Raw genomic sequence first — 17,513 nt, forward strand, 5'->3', positions numbered from 1 at the left:
AAAAAATGTATGCAAGTATACCTAGCAACATGACCATGCCCATAGCAACAGCCAAATGATCGCCTATATAGTGAAGATAACAAGCGGGCTGGATAGGCAAGTGGATGTGTATTTCTTTTGTAACCATTTTATATATTTGTATCATATGTATGTTCTTTGAAAGTGTAGCTTATTTTTGTTATCTGGTGAAATAAATTTCATTCATTCATTCATTCATTCATTCATATTCATAATTATACAGCAAATGAACACCTATATAGCTAGTATTGATCATATGGATAAACAGTTGTGCTACAATGCCATTGGTGCTATTTTCTTTTTAGAGTTCTGTTAGTATGAAAATTTGGGAAAGTGTGGGACAGTTACACAATGTCACACAAGCTCAATCAATGAACTTCATTCATGGGCAGGAGGAGGAGGGGTGTCTGACATCACAGTGATGACTGAGCTTCATTTCACATTTTAACTAAATTTGAAAACTTTCACGCCTTCAATAATAAATGGCCTGTGTTTACTTCTGAGATATTGACTAATGTGATGTATAGTGCTGGGTGTCCGGTTAGTATTTTTAGTGTATTTACCATGTTATTAGTTTGTATTGATCATAGTTGTTTGACTACTACAGTTTTCACCATGGTTATACACCATATATAGTGTGTCGATGTCACACTTGTGAATGTTTGTATAGGTGGAGGAGGGGGTGGTTTTGGCCTGAACAAACAAAGTTTGTTATTGAGCTTGTGTGACATTGAACTATTGTCCCTAAGGTGAAAGGCAAAATATGTACTGAACTCATGAAACATTTTTTGTACATTTCCAAGTTTTGAGCAATGCATGTACTGACCAGTTAATGTGACCATTTGTAACGTACATTTCTCAAGAGAGTCCTTTTATTGGTCAATTTGTCTTTCTGAGAATCATGTGTTAAGATCCTGTGACATAGTACATGTATTCAGTATGATGACATTGTTTTCTGCTATTTTCAAATCTTTTTAGAACATCTGATCTATTATAATGAAATACAATCCACTAAAATAAATAACTTGTTCTTGGTATCTATTTTGGAATTCTGTGGCTAACTACTATCATTAATTTGTGCATGTTTGTCTCTGTTTTCGAATTCATTCAGTAGTATAGCTTCACATGTAACATATCAATTATTAAGCAATATTTCTTTTTTGTAGGGTTGTATCTTAGTGATTGATTTCAATGTATTTGGTGAAGTCAGTGACCCACTCCTATTTTCATGGGAAGAACTAGATGCTACAAATGATATGCCTGTTAGTGCACCCTCTGGTGAGGAAGGTGCTGCATCTTTAGGAATTGTACAGGTAATAGAAAAGCAAATGAACTCTGCCTTTATTTTTGTATGAAACCATAAAAGAGAAAGAATATGTGAATAGCTACTCACAACAACAAAGGATAAAATGCATTTAGTCCCATGACATGTATGATTCAATTGATTCACATTATAAACACTAAAGAGGGTGATACAGTGTACTAATCATCATGTCAGTGACCTTGTTACTATCACAATACTGGGTGATACAGTGTACTAATCATCATGTCAGTGACCTTGTTACTATCACAATACTGGGTGATACAGTGTACTAATCATCATGTCAGTGACCTTGTTACTATCACAATACTGGTTGATACAGTGTACTACTGCTAATCGTCATGTCAGTGACCTTGTTACTATCACAATATATAAACCCCCATTGGTGTGGGTTGAAATTACTGGACTGGGATATAGACCCCATGGGTGTGGGTTGAAATTACTGGACTAGGATGTATACCCCATGGATGTGGGTTGAAATTACTGAACTGGGATATAAACCCCCATTGGTGTGGGTTGAAATTACTGGACTGTGATATAGACCCCATGGGTGTGGGTTGAAATTATTGGACTGGGATATAGACCCCATGGGTGTGGGTTGAAATTACTGGACTGGGATATAGACCCCCATGGGTGTGGGTTGAAATTACTGGACTGGGATATAGACCCCATGGGTGTGGGTTGAAATTATTGGACTGGGATATAAACCCCATGGGTGTGGGTTGAAATTACTGGACTGGGATATAGACCCCATGGGTTTGGGTTGAAATTACTGGACTGGGATATAGACCCCCATGGGTGTGGGTTGAAATTATTGGACTGGGATATAGACCCCATGAGTGTGGGTTGAAATTACTGGACTGGGATATAAACCCCATGGGTGTGGGTTGAAATTACTGGACTGGGATATAGACCCCCATGGGTGTGGGTTGAAATTATTGGACTGTGATATAGACCCCCATGGGTGTGGGTTGAAATTATTGGACTGGGATATAGACCCCATGAGTGTGGGTTGAAATTACTGGACTGGGATATAAACCCCATGGGTGTGGGTTGAAATTACTGGACTGGGATATAGACCCCCATGGGTGTGGGTTGAAATTATTGGACTGCGATATAGACCCAATGAGTGTGGGTTGAAATTACTGGACTGGGATATAAACCCCATTGGTGTGGGTTTAAATTACTGGACTGCGATGTAGACCCCCATGGGTGTGGGTTGAAATTATTGGACTGGGATATAAACCCCCATGGGTGTGGGTTGAAATTATTGGACTGGGATATAGACCCCATGGGTGTGGGTTGAAATTATTGGACTGGGATATAGACCCCATGGGTGTGGGTTGAAATTATTGGACTGGGATATAGACCCAATGGGTGTGGGTTGAAATTACTGGACTGGGATATAGACCCTCATGGGTGTGGGTTGAAATTACTGGACTGGGATATAGACCCTCATGGGTGTGGGTTGAAATTACTGGACTGGGATATAGACCCCATGGATATGGGTTGAAATTTGAAATTACTGGACTGGGAGACCCAATGGGTGTGGGTATGTGGGAAGTTGGTGGGTATGTATAGCCACATTAGTTACATGGCATTCTGACTAAGGCATGTCTTCACCATCTAATTGCTTGAACATAGTGTGGCTACACTTCATTTTATGCTTATAGACTGGGAGATTTGTTGTTGGAGGTTTTGGTTACATAAGTGGAAATAATGACCAATTTGACTCGTCCAATTTATTTCCTTCAAATGAAAGTTGATCTACATGTATGTTGGTAATCCAATGGTAAAGCATTACATGATTAAGCTTTGAAGTTTGCGGTTGGAGCAAAAGCATAACGTAATATGGTTTACATTTGACTAGATACTACTACTAAAAGTAATTTTCAACATCTCAAATGTTACTAATCTTTATATCATTATCCTTAATGCTATAATAGCATGGTTTACTAAGGTATGTAAAGAGTTCTATGGGAATTCTACCAAATCCACTACATGTACATCGAATGCCAGAAGATTTTGTGGATCTAAGATCAGGAAGAGATATGAATAAATTGGTGGACTTTCTACAAATGGTAAGCTATATGTCGTATTTGAAATATTGCTTTACATATTCTAGTAAGGCCAGAAAAAAAATCTGTTAAATAGACAACTTACCCCATCACTTTTGTGATGTAGGTCAATTTTTAGCTACGCCATCGATGTCTGACCTTTGACCGTCATCTGTCCATCCATGAACTTTTTAGCTCCGCTGTCAGTGTACATAGCACCCCTTGAGAACATCATAACTAGACACGGTTTAGAGTACATGTTTTATGCTGACAACTCCCAGCTGTTTGTTACTTGCTCTCATGACTGCCCCATTGCAAAATTGAGAATTGTATTGAGGAGATCCGACAGTGGATGTGTGACAATATGTTGGCACTAAATGACAGTAAGACTGAGGTGGTAAGATTCTCCTCAAAGTTTAGTGATGGGGGTCAGCCACTTGCCTGTGATGTGCAGGTTGGGGGAGTCAGCATCCATTCATCTTCTACAGTTCGTGACCTTGTGGTTACACTGGATTCATCAGCATCTACGTCAGCTCATGTCGCAAATTTATGTAAATCTGCATGCTTTGCTTTATGGAGAATTGGTAAAATTGGTAAAAACCTTCTTGATCAGAATTCAATGGAAAAATAAGTTGATGCTTTCATCACAACTAGACTTGATTGCTGTAACAATTTACTCTTTGGCCTTACACAGGGTTCGCACGGTCCTGGAAAACCCTCAAATTTCAAACCCTCCCTGGAAAAATGCTCCCCACCCCTGGAAAACCCTGGAAAATGATCGTGATCAATTAATATTGATGATCCACATGTCTGTGCTTTAGACACCCATTCATATGATTTACTACACTGAGTCTCGTAAAAGTGAAATGGCAAAAATATATTCAAAGTCTTTCGCCACCACGGTGAATCACGCTGATTAAACCCAGACAGTCAACCAATCATTCCATGAGACACTTTGCCCACAGACCGTGCCTATGCGTAGTTGAATGGGCGGCACAATGTTTGTTTCAATCTGGCCTATTTCTACTCCCAAGTCCAGTCGTCATTTCAGCGACATAATATTGTAACAGTCCTGGGGGTAACAGTAGGTCTGTTAGCAAGATTATCGTAACATTGTAGCGAGTATCAAGGCATCATCAACCACAATTAGAAATTGTTACAAGTTTGGCGCACGAGTTGACATACTACAAGCTCACGCATGGCAATACTAGGGCCTTGGAAATTGCAGTTGAATTTCCGGGTTTTGGAAGTACAGTTTTGACTTTTATGTGACTTGTCGTCGATAAATGGGTATTTGTTTTACATGTTCTAAAAGAATAAACTACTTTTTTATGTTTGTCAGTAAAGTACAGTAACATTCCTAAATGGTCAAGTTGAGCTGAGAAATCGCGATTTTCTGCAACATATGGCATCCGTTCATAAACATCGAGACGCAAGGGCTAAACGTATTCAGTTATTCATAACGCAAAATTTTGTTACGTAAATGACGTTTTTATTAGCACAACTGAACTGAGGTTCAGTAGTGCTATAGGGATCGCCCGGCGTCTGTCTGTCTGTCTGTCTGTGTGTGTGTGTGTGTGTGTGTGTGTGTGTGTGTGTGTGTGTGTGTGTGTGTGTAAACAACTTAAAGTCAAAACCGCTGAACTGATTGCCGTGATATTTGGTGGGACCATTACCTTGGGTGTCTAGTTGGGAAATTGTTCAAATCAAAATGATCGCATGACATGTGTGTGATTTGGGTCAAAAAATGTGATTTTTGGTCAAAAAACTTAAACTCAGAAACTACTAGGCAGATTGGTGCGAAATTTGGAGGGAACACTCTTAAGGGGGTGTAAAGTAAGATTTGTTCATGACATGATGATTCCATCAGTAATATGCAAATTAGGTGTAAAAAATGTGAATTTTACATCTCAAAAAGTACTTGGTCAATGAGACTGAAACTTGGTGAGATGTTTCTAGAAGTGTTATTCTGCAGATTTTCTTCAAAATATTTTGACAAAATTGGCCCTAGCGACCATGACCACGCCCTTAGCAACAACCAAATGGCAGTATATTTTGGTCAAATAACAACATCATCTGGTAGGCAAATTAGTAAACATTCAAAAAATGTATGCAAATACCCTAGCAACCATGACCACGCCCATAGCAACAGCCAAATAATCATGTATATTGCAAAGATAACAGGAATAGAAAGACAAGTGAATAAACATTCAAAAAATGTATACAAATGTGCCTAGCAACAAGACCACGCCCATAGCAACAGCAAAATGATCACATATATTGCAAAGATAACAACGGGGATTAATAGACAATTGAATAAAACATTCAAAAAATGTATGTAAATATGCCTAGCAACAAGACCACGCCCATAGCAACAGTCAAATGATCACGTATATTGCAAAGATAATATCAGGAATTCATACACAAGTGAATAAAAACATACAAAAATGTATGCAAATATATCTAACAACATGACCACGCCCATAGCAACAGCCAAATGATAGCATATATCATAAAGATAGCAACATGGTTGGATAGGCAACTGGATAGTCATTCAACAAATGAATACTTGTGCTTATTGTTAGCATGGACTACCATATGGATAAACATTTTTAAAAACTGTACAGTTATGTTACATTGGCGGTATTTTTCAAAATTTTGAAGAAAAAATTATTTTTGGTGACCTCTAAATCTAGTCACTTCAAACCGTACAATAATGAGGACAAACTTTAGTTTTTAATTTTTTTTTCTGGATATGTCTGAATTAGACTGACGAATGCTACCACTCAAATCTTACACGATCAATACACCAGCTTGACAAAACGACTACTTAGAGGATAGGACAGAGGTTTCTCCTTAGCGTGCAAACATAGTTTTGAAACCAATGTCTTGCTTAGTGTCGATTGTCTTTTAAATGTTTTGTGACATATTATGGAACCCTTGTTAATTTCTTCTCATCCACATCAGATAATTAGATGTCATTCAAAATTATACTTTAGTTGTCAACAGCCCTGGAAAATGGCCAAAATCAATACGAATACCCCTGGAAAACTGACGAAAAACTCCTGGAAAGTCCTGGAATTTTGTTTTGCTTTTAAGTGTACGAACCCTGCTTACAAACTATCAAGTCCAGAAATTGCAACTCATTCAAAATTCTGCAGCATGCCTTGTTTCAAAAACTAAGAAATCAGACCATATCCAACCAGTACTGCGTAGTTTACATTGGCTTCCTGTTCATAAGCAATCAGAGTTCAAAATATAAGGTTTTAAATGACATGGCACCAGTTTACTTAAAGGAGCTTGTAAGCGTTCGTGCTCCTGGCCACACCCGTTGCCATGTTTTATGGGGATAGATCTTTTTCTATTTGTGCTCCATGGCTGTGGAATAGGCTACCACAAGAACTCCGTTCTGCTTAATTTGAATGTTTTTCAGTCTTGTCTAAAAACTCCTCTTTTTTAGAATGTTCAATTTGTGCAAAGCAGCACTACTAATATTTTAACATGTCTTTTTTAGTCCCAACCGGACAAAGTCCGGGGAGACTTATAGATTGAGTTCCATCCGTCAGTCCGTCCGTCCATGCGTGTGTCCGTGAGTGTGTCTGTTCGTCCGGAGTCATTTCTCAGAAATGACTATACCAATTTCTCTCAAACTTGGTACAAGGACAAGACACTATGGCATACATATACACATCAATTTATTTTCTGATACGATTACAATATGGCTGCCAAGCGGCCATTTTGTTACAATGTTTTCATGTCCAAAGCCATTATGCAGACATGCCGGAACAGATCTCATTCAAAGTTGGTATAAGGACAATGTTCTATTACATATATATGCATGTGAATTTATGTCAAGATACAATCCAATATTACGTTTATTTTATGATTGTAGTGTACAGCGCCTTGAGATGTTTTTTTTACATGGAAGGCATTTATAAAGAAATAAATATTATTATTATGGGTTAAGTTGATTCTTTGTCGTCCTGCATCTGTCCGTCAACTTTTTTATTTTCATTTTCTTCTCCAAAAATGACATTCAGAATACTTTGATATGTGGTCTGCAAGTTGCTTGGAGAGGAGGAGATTCAGATTTGTTCATGCCAAGTTGATCTGTGCCATTGTCAATTTTTTAGGGATTTTTTGTCAAAAATGATATTTTCATCTTCTTCTCAAATACTATTTGTAGGGAGTTCAGAATCCAATATGGCCACCATACGAATTAGCTTACACTGTAAACTGTTTATTTTTACTTTTGCAGTGTTGTTTATTGAAAAATTTACACTAAAACATGAATGAACTAACTTGTCTACACTTCTAGTAATTTATTTGTGTGAACCACTCCGTTTAAATATTAGTCCTCCAACTGGGGGAATACTCCGATGTTGACCTATGTATAATGGCAGTGCAACATGGCACATCAAATTTATGGGGTGTATGTCGGGAAAACTGAAATGTCAGAAATGAGCCAATAGTTATGTCTTTTATGGCCTGCTGACTCGATAGCCAATAAGATAAGCTTTTATATGATATCTGTTGTGAAGGTCATGTCATCCTTTACCGATCACCAGAGTTAGGCAAAAGTTTTCCCGCGATTGCATACGGGACTAAAATTGTAGGTATAGTTTCACGACAACAATTTTCTTCTAGAATGGTATCTGGGCTACATTTTCAGTATTTCAAATACTGTTTTTAGAAACGGGTCTGACTTTCTGATTAAAAACCAGAGTCATTGGTGTAACGTACTGAAATTTGATAACAATGGCATCCACCGTCAACGTAATTAGTGTATGGCAGAATGTCATTTTTTCTCCACTGTGTCCCAAAGACCCAATTGACAATTTTCTAATAAAAAGTTTACACAGAGCAAAATCTAAATGATTTCCTTACATCTGTGTGCCAAATGTGAGTTAATTATTTGACCTCTTTTGAAAAAAATGTTGAGTGGCTTGAGAGCGGGTTTGTTTACATTGAGTCGAATAATTTAGACACAAACTCTTGATACCATTTTCTCAGTTGCCAGTCAGACTTGGTAATGAGTGACAGTCCCTCGTGATGTCGGTGGCCGAGTGGTTAAACCACTTGCCTCTTACCACTCTTACCACCGGGTACTCCGGTTTCCTCCTGCATTAACACTGAACCCATGAGGGATGGCCCTCACTAGACTTCTTGGGAGACAAGTGTTTATATGCTTTAAAGAACTACACAGTATAAATAAAGATTATTATTATTATTATGTCTGAGTTAGAAACTAGTAACACCAAGAATGTTGATTGCTTTCACATGCTGTGGGATTTCAATGATTTCTTTATTTACTTCTTTTGTCTTTCTGTTGGTTTTTTAGATTTTGAGATCACATTTGGTTACCCCATTATGTACCATGCATAGTATTATGACAAAAAACATGTGAACTACAGTTTTCTTTTACACAAGTGTCAGTCAAATTAATGGGATGACAATTTTGTCTTTATAGTTTTCTCTTTTGTGCTCATTTATTTCATTTGGATATTTTTTCCAATCCGTAGACAAATATCATAAATATTGGACATATGAAATAATAAAAAAATGATTATTCATTTTAATAATAAGTACTAATAGACATTCTGATGTTTTATTTGAACAGACAAGATGGAAGTAGCACTTAGAATAGTTGACAGTCTTTCTGAACTAGTGGGAGGAGAGGAGAATCTTGTAGTTGCGTGTGCACATGACATTCCTCTTACAAATGAACTGTATATGAATTTGCACCATAGTCTTCAGGAGACAGGAGTTAATGTTACCAGTCATCATTCGTATGTTTGAACCAGACATAGCACTACCAGCTACAATCAGTAATTTTACAAGAAAAATTAGGAAATACATAGTGAAAGCCAAACAAGAAGGTAGAGGGGTTGAAGTTTTACATGAGCTCATTCAAGGACAAGTTAAAAAGAACTTTCTGAACTATTCAGGAGAAGAAACATAACATCAGAAAATTTGAAAACATGTAACTTTGTGGAGTGTACAGACATTCCTGTAGATTTCGAGATTAGGCATGTCTTAGAATTGCGTGCTTTTCTAGTTCGAAATCAAATACCTTGGAAATACACCACAGTATGGGTTAAAGCTTTGATGATTCCAAGTTGTGAAACAGGGCCTAGTGTAGATGCACTCTTACATCAGTGGAATAGGTTATATGATAAATGTACCAAGCTACAAAGTCGTAGGCGACATGGAGAATTGCAGCTGTTCCTTCAACAGATGTATAAGTTACCTAATCCAGTAGTTAGTTCAGGAAGTCAGGGAACCCCCCTTGGACAAGTAGAAGTAGGAAATACAACTAATGTGATGGAAAATACCATAAATATACAGAATCAGGCTTTGTCAATGTTAACATCCAATCTAACTAATGCATATGTGGAGATTAGCAACTTAGCACAGGCAATGGAGGAAGTGACAGTTGAAAAAACTGAGCTATCACACAAGGTCAATGAAATGGAGAAGTTACAAACAAAGTATCAACAAAAACTAAATGAAATAAATCATCTAAAATCCAAACTCTCATCACTGATACCAAGAAATGTAAATAAAAGAATGAAGAGAAGAGATGAAAAAATTGTAGAAATGAAGAATGTAGTTCATGAACAACAACAAACAATACAAGAGTATGAGAAACAGGTTGATGATTTAAATAAAGACAGACAAAAGCTTCAAAATGAATTGGAAAGAATTGTCAAAGAGAAAACAAATGAACAGAAGAATGAGAGTTATGGGATAGGAAAAGCACACTCATATAGGGAAAATATCAACCAATCAGACACTGATATTGAAGTCATACATCTATTGGAAAATGAAAACGTTGAGTTGGAAGAAAAAATATCTGAACTTATGAAAGAGGATAACATAATTACATTTCAGGATGGAAAGTATACTGATAGTATCAAACAAGTGTACTATGACCTTTTGGCCCATAATATCTCTATTGATAGCTGTACACAAATTATGAAGTCTGTTGTTAAGAACCTACTAAATGTGGATATAGGGAGACTACCCAGTAAGTCTTTAACGTCAATGCTCCAAGTGGAGGCACTAGACAAACCAGTAAGTCTTTAACGTCAATGCTCCAAGTTGAGGCACTAGACTAACCAGTAAGTCTTTAATGTCAGTGCTCCAAGTTGAGGCACTAGACAAACCAGTAAGTCTTTAATGTCAATGCTCCAAGTTGAGGCACTAGACTAACCAGTAAGTCTTTAACGTCAATGCTCCAAGTTGAGGCACTAGACAAACCAGTAAGTCTTTAATGTCAGTGCTCCAAGTTGAGGCACTAGACTAACCAGTCAGTCTTTAATGTCAATGCTCCAAGTTGAGGCACTAGACTAACCAGTAAGTCTTTAATGTCAGTGCTCCAAGTTGAGGCACTAGACTAACCAGTCAGTCTTTAATGTCAATGCTCCAAGTTGAGGCACTAGACTAACCAGTAAGTCTTTAATGTCAATGCTCCAAGTTGAGGCACTAGACAAACCAGTAAGTCTTTAATGTCAGTGCTCCAAGTTGAGGCACTAGACAAACCAGTAAGTCTTTAATGTCAGTGCTCCAAGTTGAGGCACTAGACTAACCAGTAAGTCTTTAATGTCAGTGCTCCAAGTTGAGGCACTAGACAAACCAGTAAGTCTTTTAATGTCAGTGCTCCAAGTTGAGGCACTAGACTAACCAGTAAGTCTTTAATGTCAGTGCTCCAAGTTGAGGCACTAGACTAACCAGTCAGTCTTTAACGTCAATGCTCCAAGTTGAGGCACTAGACAAACCAGTAAGTCTTTAATGTCAATGCTCCAAGTTGAGGCACTAGACTAACCAGTCAGTCTTTAACGTCAATGCTCCAAGTTGAGGCACTAGACTAACCAGTAAGTCTTTAATGTCAGTGCTCCAAGTTGAAATATTAAACGTTTAATGATCTTATCAGTGATATGCAAATTAGGTGTAAAAATGTGAATTTTTAAATCTCAAAAAGAACTTGGGTCAGTGAGACTGAAATATTGTGAGATGTTTGCTAAAATAACAACACCTGGTAGGCAAGTGAGTAAACATGAAATGTATGGAAATATCACTACCAACCATGACCACGCCCATAGCAACAATTAAACAGTGGTGTCGTTCACAAAAATAACAGGGATTTTTAGACAAGTGAACATTCAAAAAGTGTATGCAAATGGTCCTAACACATAGAAATAGACAAGTGAATATTAAGCATTCAAAAAATGTACATGTATGTAAATGTGCCCATAGCAACCGCCAAATGATTTTGTATAATGCAAAGATAACAACAGGGCTGGATAGTTAACTGGATAATCATTTTAAAACTGTACAGTTGTGCTATAACGCCATTGGTGCTATTTTTAGATTCGGCACCATCAAATTATGCTACAATTGTTTTCCAACGTCTACCCTGAAATGCATACAGCAGTCACATTTTCTGAATCTTATCCCACCTTTTCCCCTATTGATCCTTTGCTTTCGATTATTCCTTGCTTACCATTATATACACTGTTACTCAGATATCAGTGCTTTGCCAACATTATATTATTTTGAATTGCCTACTAATTTTGGAGGTGGTGATGGTTTATGAATTCGACACCCCCAGCATGGCTATCAAAGAATGATTAACCCTGATATCCTATAAGGTATAAGAACACCAATACTGCTCTCATATGGGGAAATGTGGCACACATTCACAATACAGCTGATGTGCTAGGTTTTAAAACTTGCTATTAAAATAGATGTATGTGTACATGAACACCGAAACCATGTATGATTGTATTCCCCTTTAACGCTGTACAAGTAAAGGAATGGCCTTATCTGGACATCTTTATAAAATGTGTGTGTTTAAACCAAAAGAATTGTCCAATACAAAAAAAATATTGTTTATAATATTGCTATGAACCTTTGATGATATACACCAGGGCACATGTAGATACATGAATGAAGTCTCTGTGTAAATGATGGTAGAAAAATACATTTTGGCCATTTGACCTTGAAAATGCTGGCCAAGGTCAAGATCTCATTAGTAAGCTAACTAATGATGATATGGATAGATATTTGAATGGTGTCCATATGTATCAAACTTTTGGAGATATAAGGCAAAATGTGTATGTTTTTCACAAATATGGCTGCCATTTTGCCAAAAGGTGAAACATGAAGGTCATAAATTAAGCAACCTTATTATACATTATAGTGTTTAACATTTCTGCCAGGTTTGGTTGAAATTGAGCCATGGGTGTCAGAGATATGGCTGAGCATGGATAGACATGCATGGATGCACAGACAGACATGGATATTGCTATAGTCCTTTCCTTAATGTGCCCATAGGGGGCTAATAACTAACATTGGCACTATACTTCTCAGTTTTGAAATATACAGTCTGCACTGGGATAAAGTGGGTATTTCAAGCCCTGAAAAGTGAAATTATTGGCTTGATTGTTGTGTCAACTTTAACTCTAAACTGATTGTATGATGTGTTCTTTTAACAGGAGATCAAATCTCAAGATCGGAAACCAGAAGAGAAGAAGTAAACCTAAGCTTGACACTTGTATCTCTTTCCTCTTTTAAAATATTGGCTAGAATGTACTTATTTTTTGTGCCACTCTTTAAATATCACAAGGTGGATGTGAGAAAGGAAAACATTTTAACATTTCCAAGTTAATAGAACCTATTAAAGCCACTGTAACTTGCAATCTTGACAAAAAATAACTCTTTAGCTGTTGTGTTAGTGAAACATGCATGTACTTTCTGACTGATCAATCTCTGGAAATACTATAATTTAAGCACAGGGTAATATTCTGATGTGGAAACTAATTTTATGTATGGAGTTAAAATTTGAGGTTGTGAATGCATAGTGAATAGAAATAACACATCAATAGTTGCAGTATCCATATATGATCAGAGGGTCATATATATTTGAATCACAAGTTGAACATTTTCTCGCAATATTTTGGTCGTGGTAATCTTTCCTGATCAAAACAAATTTTAGTTACAGCCAAATGAATGATGTGTGATTATAATTACACACATCCAAATCGTGACATGTTACCATAAGGGAGGACTGTATATCACACCTCCTACAAATCATTACACATTAATGGACACTGACTTGTAGTAAACCTATTCCATTACATAGCATACTGCTGTAGAGTTAAATCAGATACAGTCTTTGAATTCTCATTAACTGAAATAGAAATTTACCACCTACCCATGTAATCAAAATATTTAAAACAATTATTTGATTAACACCAAGAAATCAACACACCATGATAACTATATGCTTTCATAGGCACATGTGAGAATAAATTAAGTGACCTTTTGTTCTGCTTTGACCCTCAAGCATGATGTGAAATAGTATTACAGGTAATAAATTCAGTTGTTTTGTACACTCTATTACAATATTTAGCATGTTACCATGGTAACAACTGAAACAAAGTGTATGATGGCAAGTATTCTGATATGTATAGGTGTAAGTTAGTTGCAAGTAGTTGGTTTCAATTGCTCTTTGAAATATAAACGTTATATTACTACCAAAACTAGAGAAAACAGAGTTGACTATGGAAATCATAACTTGAATATACTTGGTATTTGTGTAGTTGAAAATGAACTTCCCAATTATTGTTATCAAGAACTTGTTATGTTTTCAGTGGAATAGTAAATGGTTAAATGTCTATGACAATCAATTGTAGGATAGTTCCAATTTTTAGCTCCGCTGTCAGCGAAAGCTGAAAGCGTAGCGTTAGGTATAGGTGGGTATTGAGGTATAGAGATTAGAGTGAATCATAGGTGTCCGTCAAACTTTTATATTTTCATTATTTTCTCCGGAAGTGACAGTCAGTATTCTTAGGTATTTGGTGTGCATGTTCCCTGGGGGGAGGCTATTCAGATTTGTTCATGCCAAGTTGATCTGTGCCATTTTCAATTTTTTATGATTTTTTTTTCATAAAATGTCATTTTCATCAACTCCTTGAAAACCTCTTATTAGATTGCTTTGATATCTGGCGTGTTGATGCGCAGGGGGTAGCTTACTCAGATTTGTTAATTTCAAGTCAGCACATCCTCATTTTTATTTTTTATGATTTTTTTTTTGTAATTTGAAAAAAAAATGAATATGTTAATGAGCATAATGACCGACGCCATATTGGAAATCAGTCGACGAGACTTTAAGTAAACTGCCACTTTTCAAAAGACACTATTGACGTCAAACAAGCAATGTAATATGTGCTAAAGTCATAATTCTACGCATTGGGCGCCCAAATGACAAGCGTTTGTTCGAAACAGGGTTGTAAACTTCAAATCCAATTCTGCACCCTTCTACATAATCAGCCAGTCCGCAACATCCTCATTTGCTTACTCTATCCTGATTCGACCAGAAGCTGAAGGTGACCTCATTCGACCGAGCGATTTTCCACAGCAAGTATCTTGAGTATCAACACAGGACGTTCTTGGTACTCAGTAAAATCACACTTCAGACCCACTATAAAAGTGTGATGTTTTCAGATAACATGTAACTTGTGGTTAATTCTATATTGTCGTGCAATTTGGAATGACAGTGAACCAGAATTCAGACAACTTGCGTAAGGAAGGGCATGCCAGGCATGCGGTTGAAGTTATGGCCGACAGTTCACATGTAAAGTTAAACGACATGAACGTGTCTTGCCTTTCCAAAATGCAAATATTTGGCAAGTAAAAATAATTAAAATAATTACAACTTTAATTTGGCTTCAGACTTTGCATTATGTTTTGCGTATCTTTCCCCGTTTTACATGTAAATCCGAAAAGGTTCTCTCTCATCATGTCATCAGTGTCAGTGATCATACCGCGCGGGGTAGTCCTCGGGTGCACGAGTCTGTATTACTGACTTGACTCTAAACACCGGAGGGGAGGGACAATTGTCAGAATCGAGTTCCGAATTCCTCCGTATGCAAGCAGGACTACGCGCGGGGCTGCTTTGAGTACGAGCGAAGTGAGGCATGTTGAGGTATTTTGTTGAGAATTATAAATATTGCGAAATGTCAAGTACAAGGTTTAAATACAATGGAATGATGAAAAAAATGGCAGAGTCTGCTGACAGGCGCCGGTCACAAGAAACACTGTGAATTAAAATATCAGACGATGTGTGTATTAATCGCCGACAACCCACCCTTATGCACGAGGGACTAACCCGGAAGCAAGTCGTTGTCAGCCATACGTTACAGTGGTAACATCGTCCGAGAAATCGCTGCGTTCAGAGTGTCATTATTCACAGAATTGTTGTTTTCTAGTGAAAACCCGTCTTGAATTGTACAACTCTAACAAATGAAGACATGTCAAGTTATATTTTGAAAGTTGTATCGCTAGTTTGAGACGATTTTCTCACGTACTATAGTACTATCGAGGCTTACTTGGAAGTAGTAGGACCTTACTCCAGTTCATCGGGAAGTTTAGCCAGTCCGATAATTCTTTCTGGTTTAGTTTACAACACTTTTGATCACGCAGATTTTGTTGTTGTGATGAAAAGAAATAAAAAAAAAGATCATTTCAACCATTTCGTTGTGTTTTCTTTGTGAAAGGTAACCGAACATGAACGAGTGTTACCACTGTAACGTATGGCTGAGAATGACTCTCTTCCGGGTACTTGAGATTGTCGCCGTACGGAAACTAAGATGGCGATTAATACATTTCTTCCCTATATATATCTACCACAACTAGTACAAGTTGAATGTTGTTGACTTTGTAAATTTGTTAGAAAATTGAAATTCAAATTGCCTCAAAATTATTTTAGATCCCTAGTTTATTTCATTCATCATTAAAATTTTCCAGGGTTACAGCTGTAAGACACTGGAATTATTTATAGCCAACCTCAAAATCCTCTTTTTTTCTTTTTCTTGTGTGCATTTCCCAGTCATTTTTTTCTGAGATTTTGTGCAATTTTTCATAACAGTAGATTTTTGTTATAAAATGGTGACTATGGTATAAAAGTACAATACATTACCAACTTCTGTGTAAAATGTGTTTTATAGTGAGACATCATATGAAACCACTAACCACTTTATTGCATCGCTAAAACAAAACTGCATAGTGAAGAGCTGAAGACCTGAACCACTTCTACATGTCACCAAAATAAAAAATTAAATTAAAAAAAAACCAGCGGAGCTATTCTGACCGATAGGTCGCTTGTTTTTCTTAACATATTTATTCAAGTAGTACGACTATATTATATTGTTAGACTTTTAGGTTTTGATGATCTTGCCTTGTTTGCTATTAACTAGTCAATGATATTAATACTTCACAGAAACCACTTCAGACCAAACTTTATTTATTCATGATAGCTGAAATCTTAGGATGATAAGCTTTGAATTATTTACTAGTTTCCATGAATACCATTCTAATGGACTAGAGTGCATTTTCAGAGTTGATGACAAAACAATTAAACAGGCATTGTTTACAATGGTGCACAATATATTACGTCACAATAACACAGGCAGTTTACAATGGTGCATTACACCACAATCACATGTATTGTTTACAATGGTGCATTAAGTCACAATCACACAGGCATTGTTTACAATGGTGTACAATGTATTACATCACAATCACACAGGCATTGTTTACAATGGTGTACAATGTGTTACATCACAATCACACAGGCATTGTTTACAATGGTGTACAATGTATTACATCACCCGTAGAGAAAATGCTTCTTATTTTTACCTGTCTTGACATGATATGTGATATGTACGTATTGCACAATTGTACTTCAGCATGTAGAAACATTTTCATCATACACATCACTAATAAATAATTTTCACAAATCAGAGATGTAGTGGTGGTTTTTAAAGAAAATAAATTAGTTCTTACAGAAACCATGACACCTTTTTTATGTGTGGTATGAAAATTATATGTATGGTTTGTGAACAATGTGTGCAGTATATGGATATTAAGCTAAGGGGTTGTTGTTGCCAAGCAGTTAGCTTGTACACCTCTTACCTCTGCAGTCTGGGTTCGAACCTGCCAGGTGTCGGCTGAGTTTGATTTAAAAATTTAACCAGGTCTGTGTGGAAGAAGGGTGATGCTCAATTTGACCCTGCCGAACAACGCAGGTTTTCCCTGGGTCCTCCGGTTTC

At 36.9% G+C, this 17,513-nt stretch overlaps 1 protein-coding gene across 2 annotated transcripts in view; it reads left to right on the plus strand.

Annotated features, from left to right (window-relative positions):
• The window catches only part of LOC144435024 (translation initiation factor eIF2 assembly protein-like), a 66,204-nt gene extending 48,952 nt beyond the window's left edge, over positions 1-17,252 (plus strand). For both annotated transcript variants that reach the window (XM_078123564.1, XM_078123573.1), the window contains 3 exons: positions 1,185-1,331; positions 3,286-3,420; positions 12,897-17,252. In XM_078123564.1, the coding sequence (XP_077979690.1) occupies positions 1,185-1,331; positions 3,286-3,420; positions 12,897-12,938 (324 nt within the window). In that variant the 3' untranslated portion in view covers positions 12,939-17,252. The remainder of the gene's footprint in view (positions 1-1,184; positions 1,332-3,285; positions 3,421-12,896) is intronic.
• Positions 17,253-17,513: the final 261 nt, after the last annotated feature.

This window comes from Glandiceps talaboti, chromosome 1, assembly GCF_964340395.1.
Source record: "Glandiceps talaboti chromosome 1, keGlaTala1.1, whole genome shotgun sequence".
NCBI classification, from domain to species: Eukaryota; Metazoa; Hemichordata; class Enteropneusta; family Spengelidae; genus Glandiceps; species Glandiceps talaboti.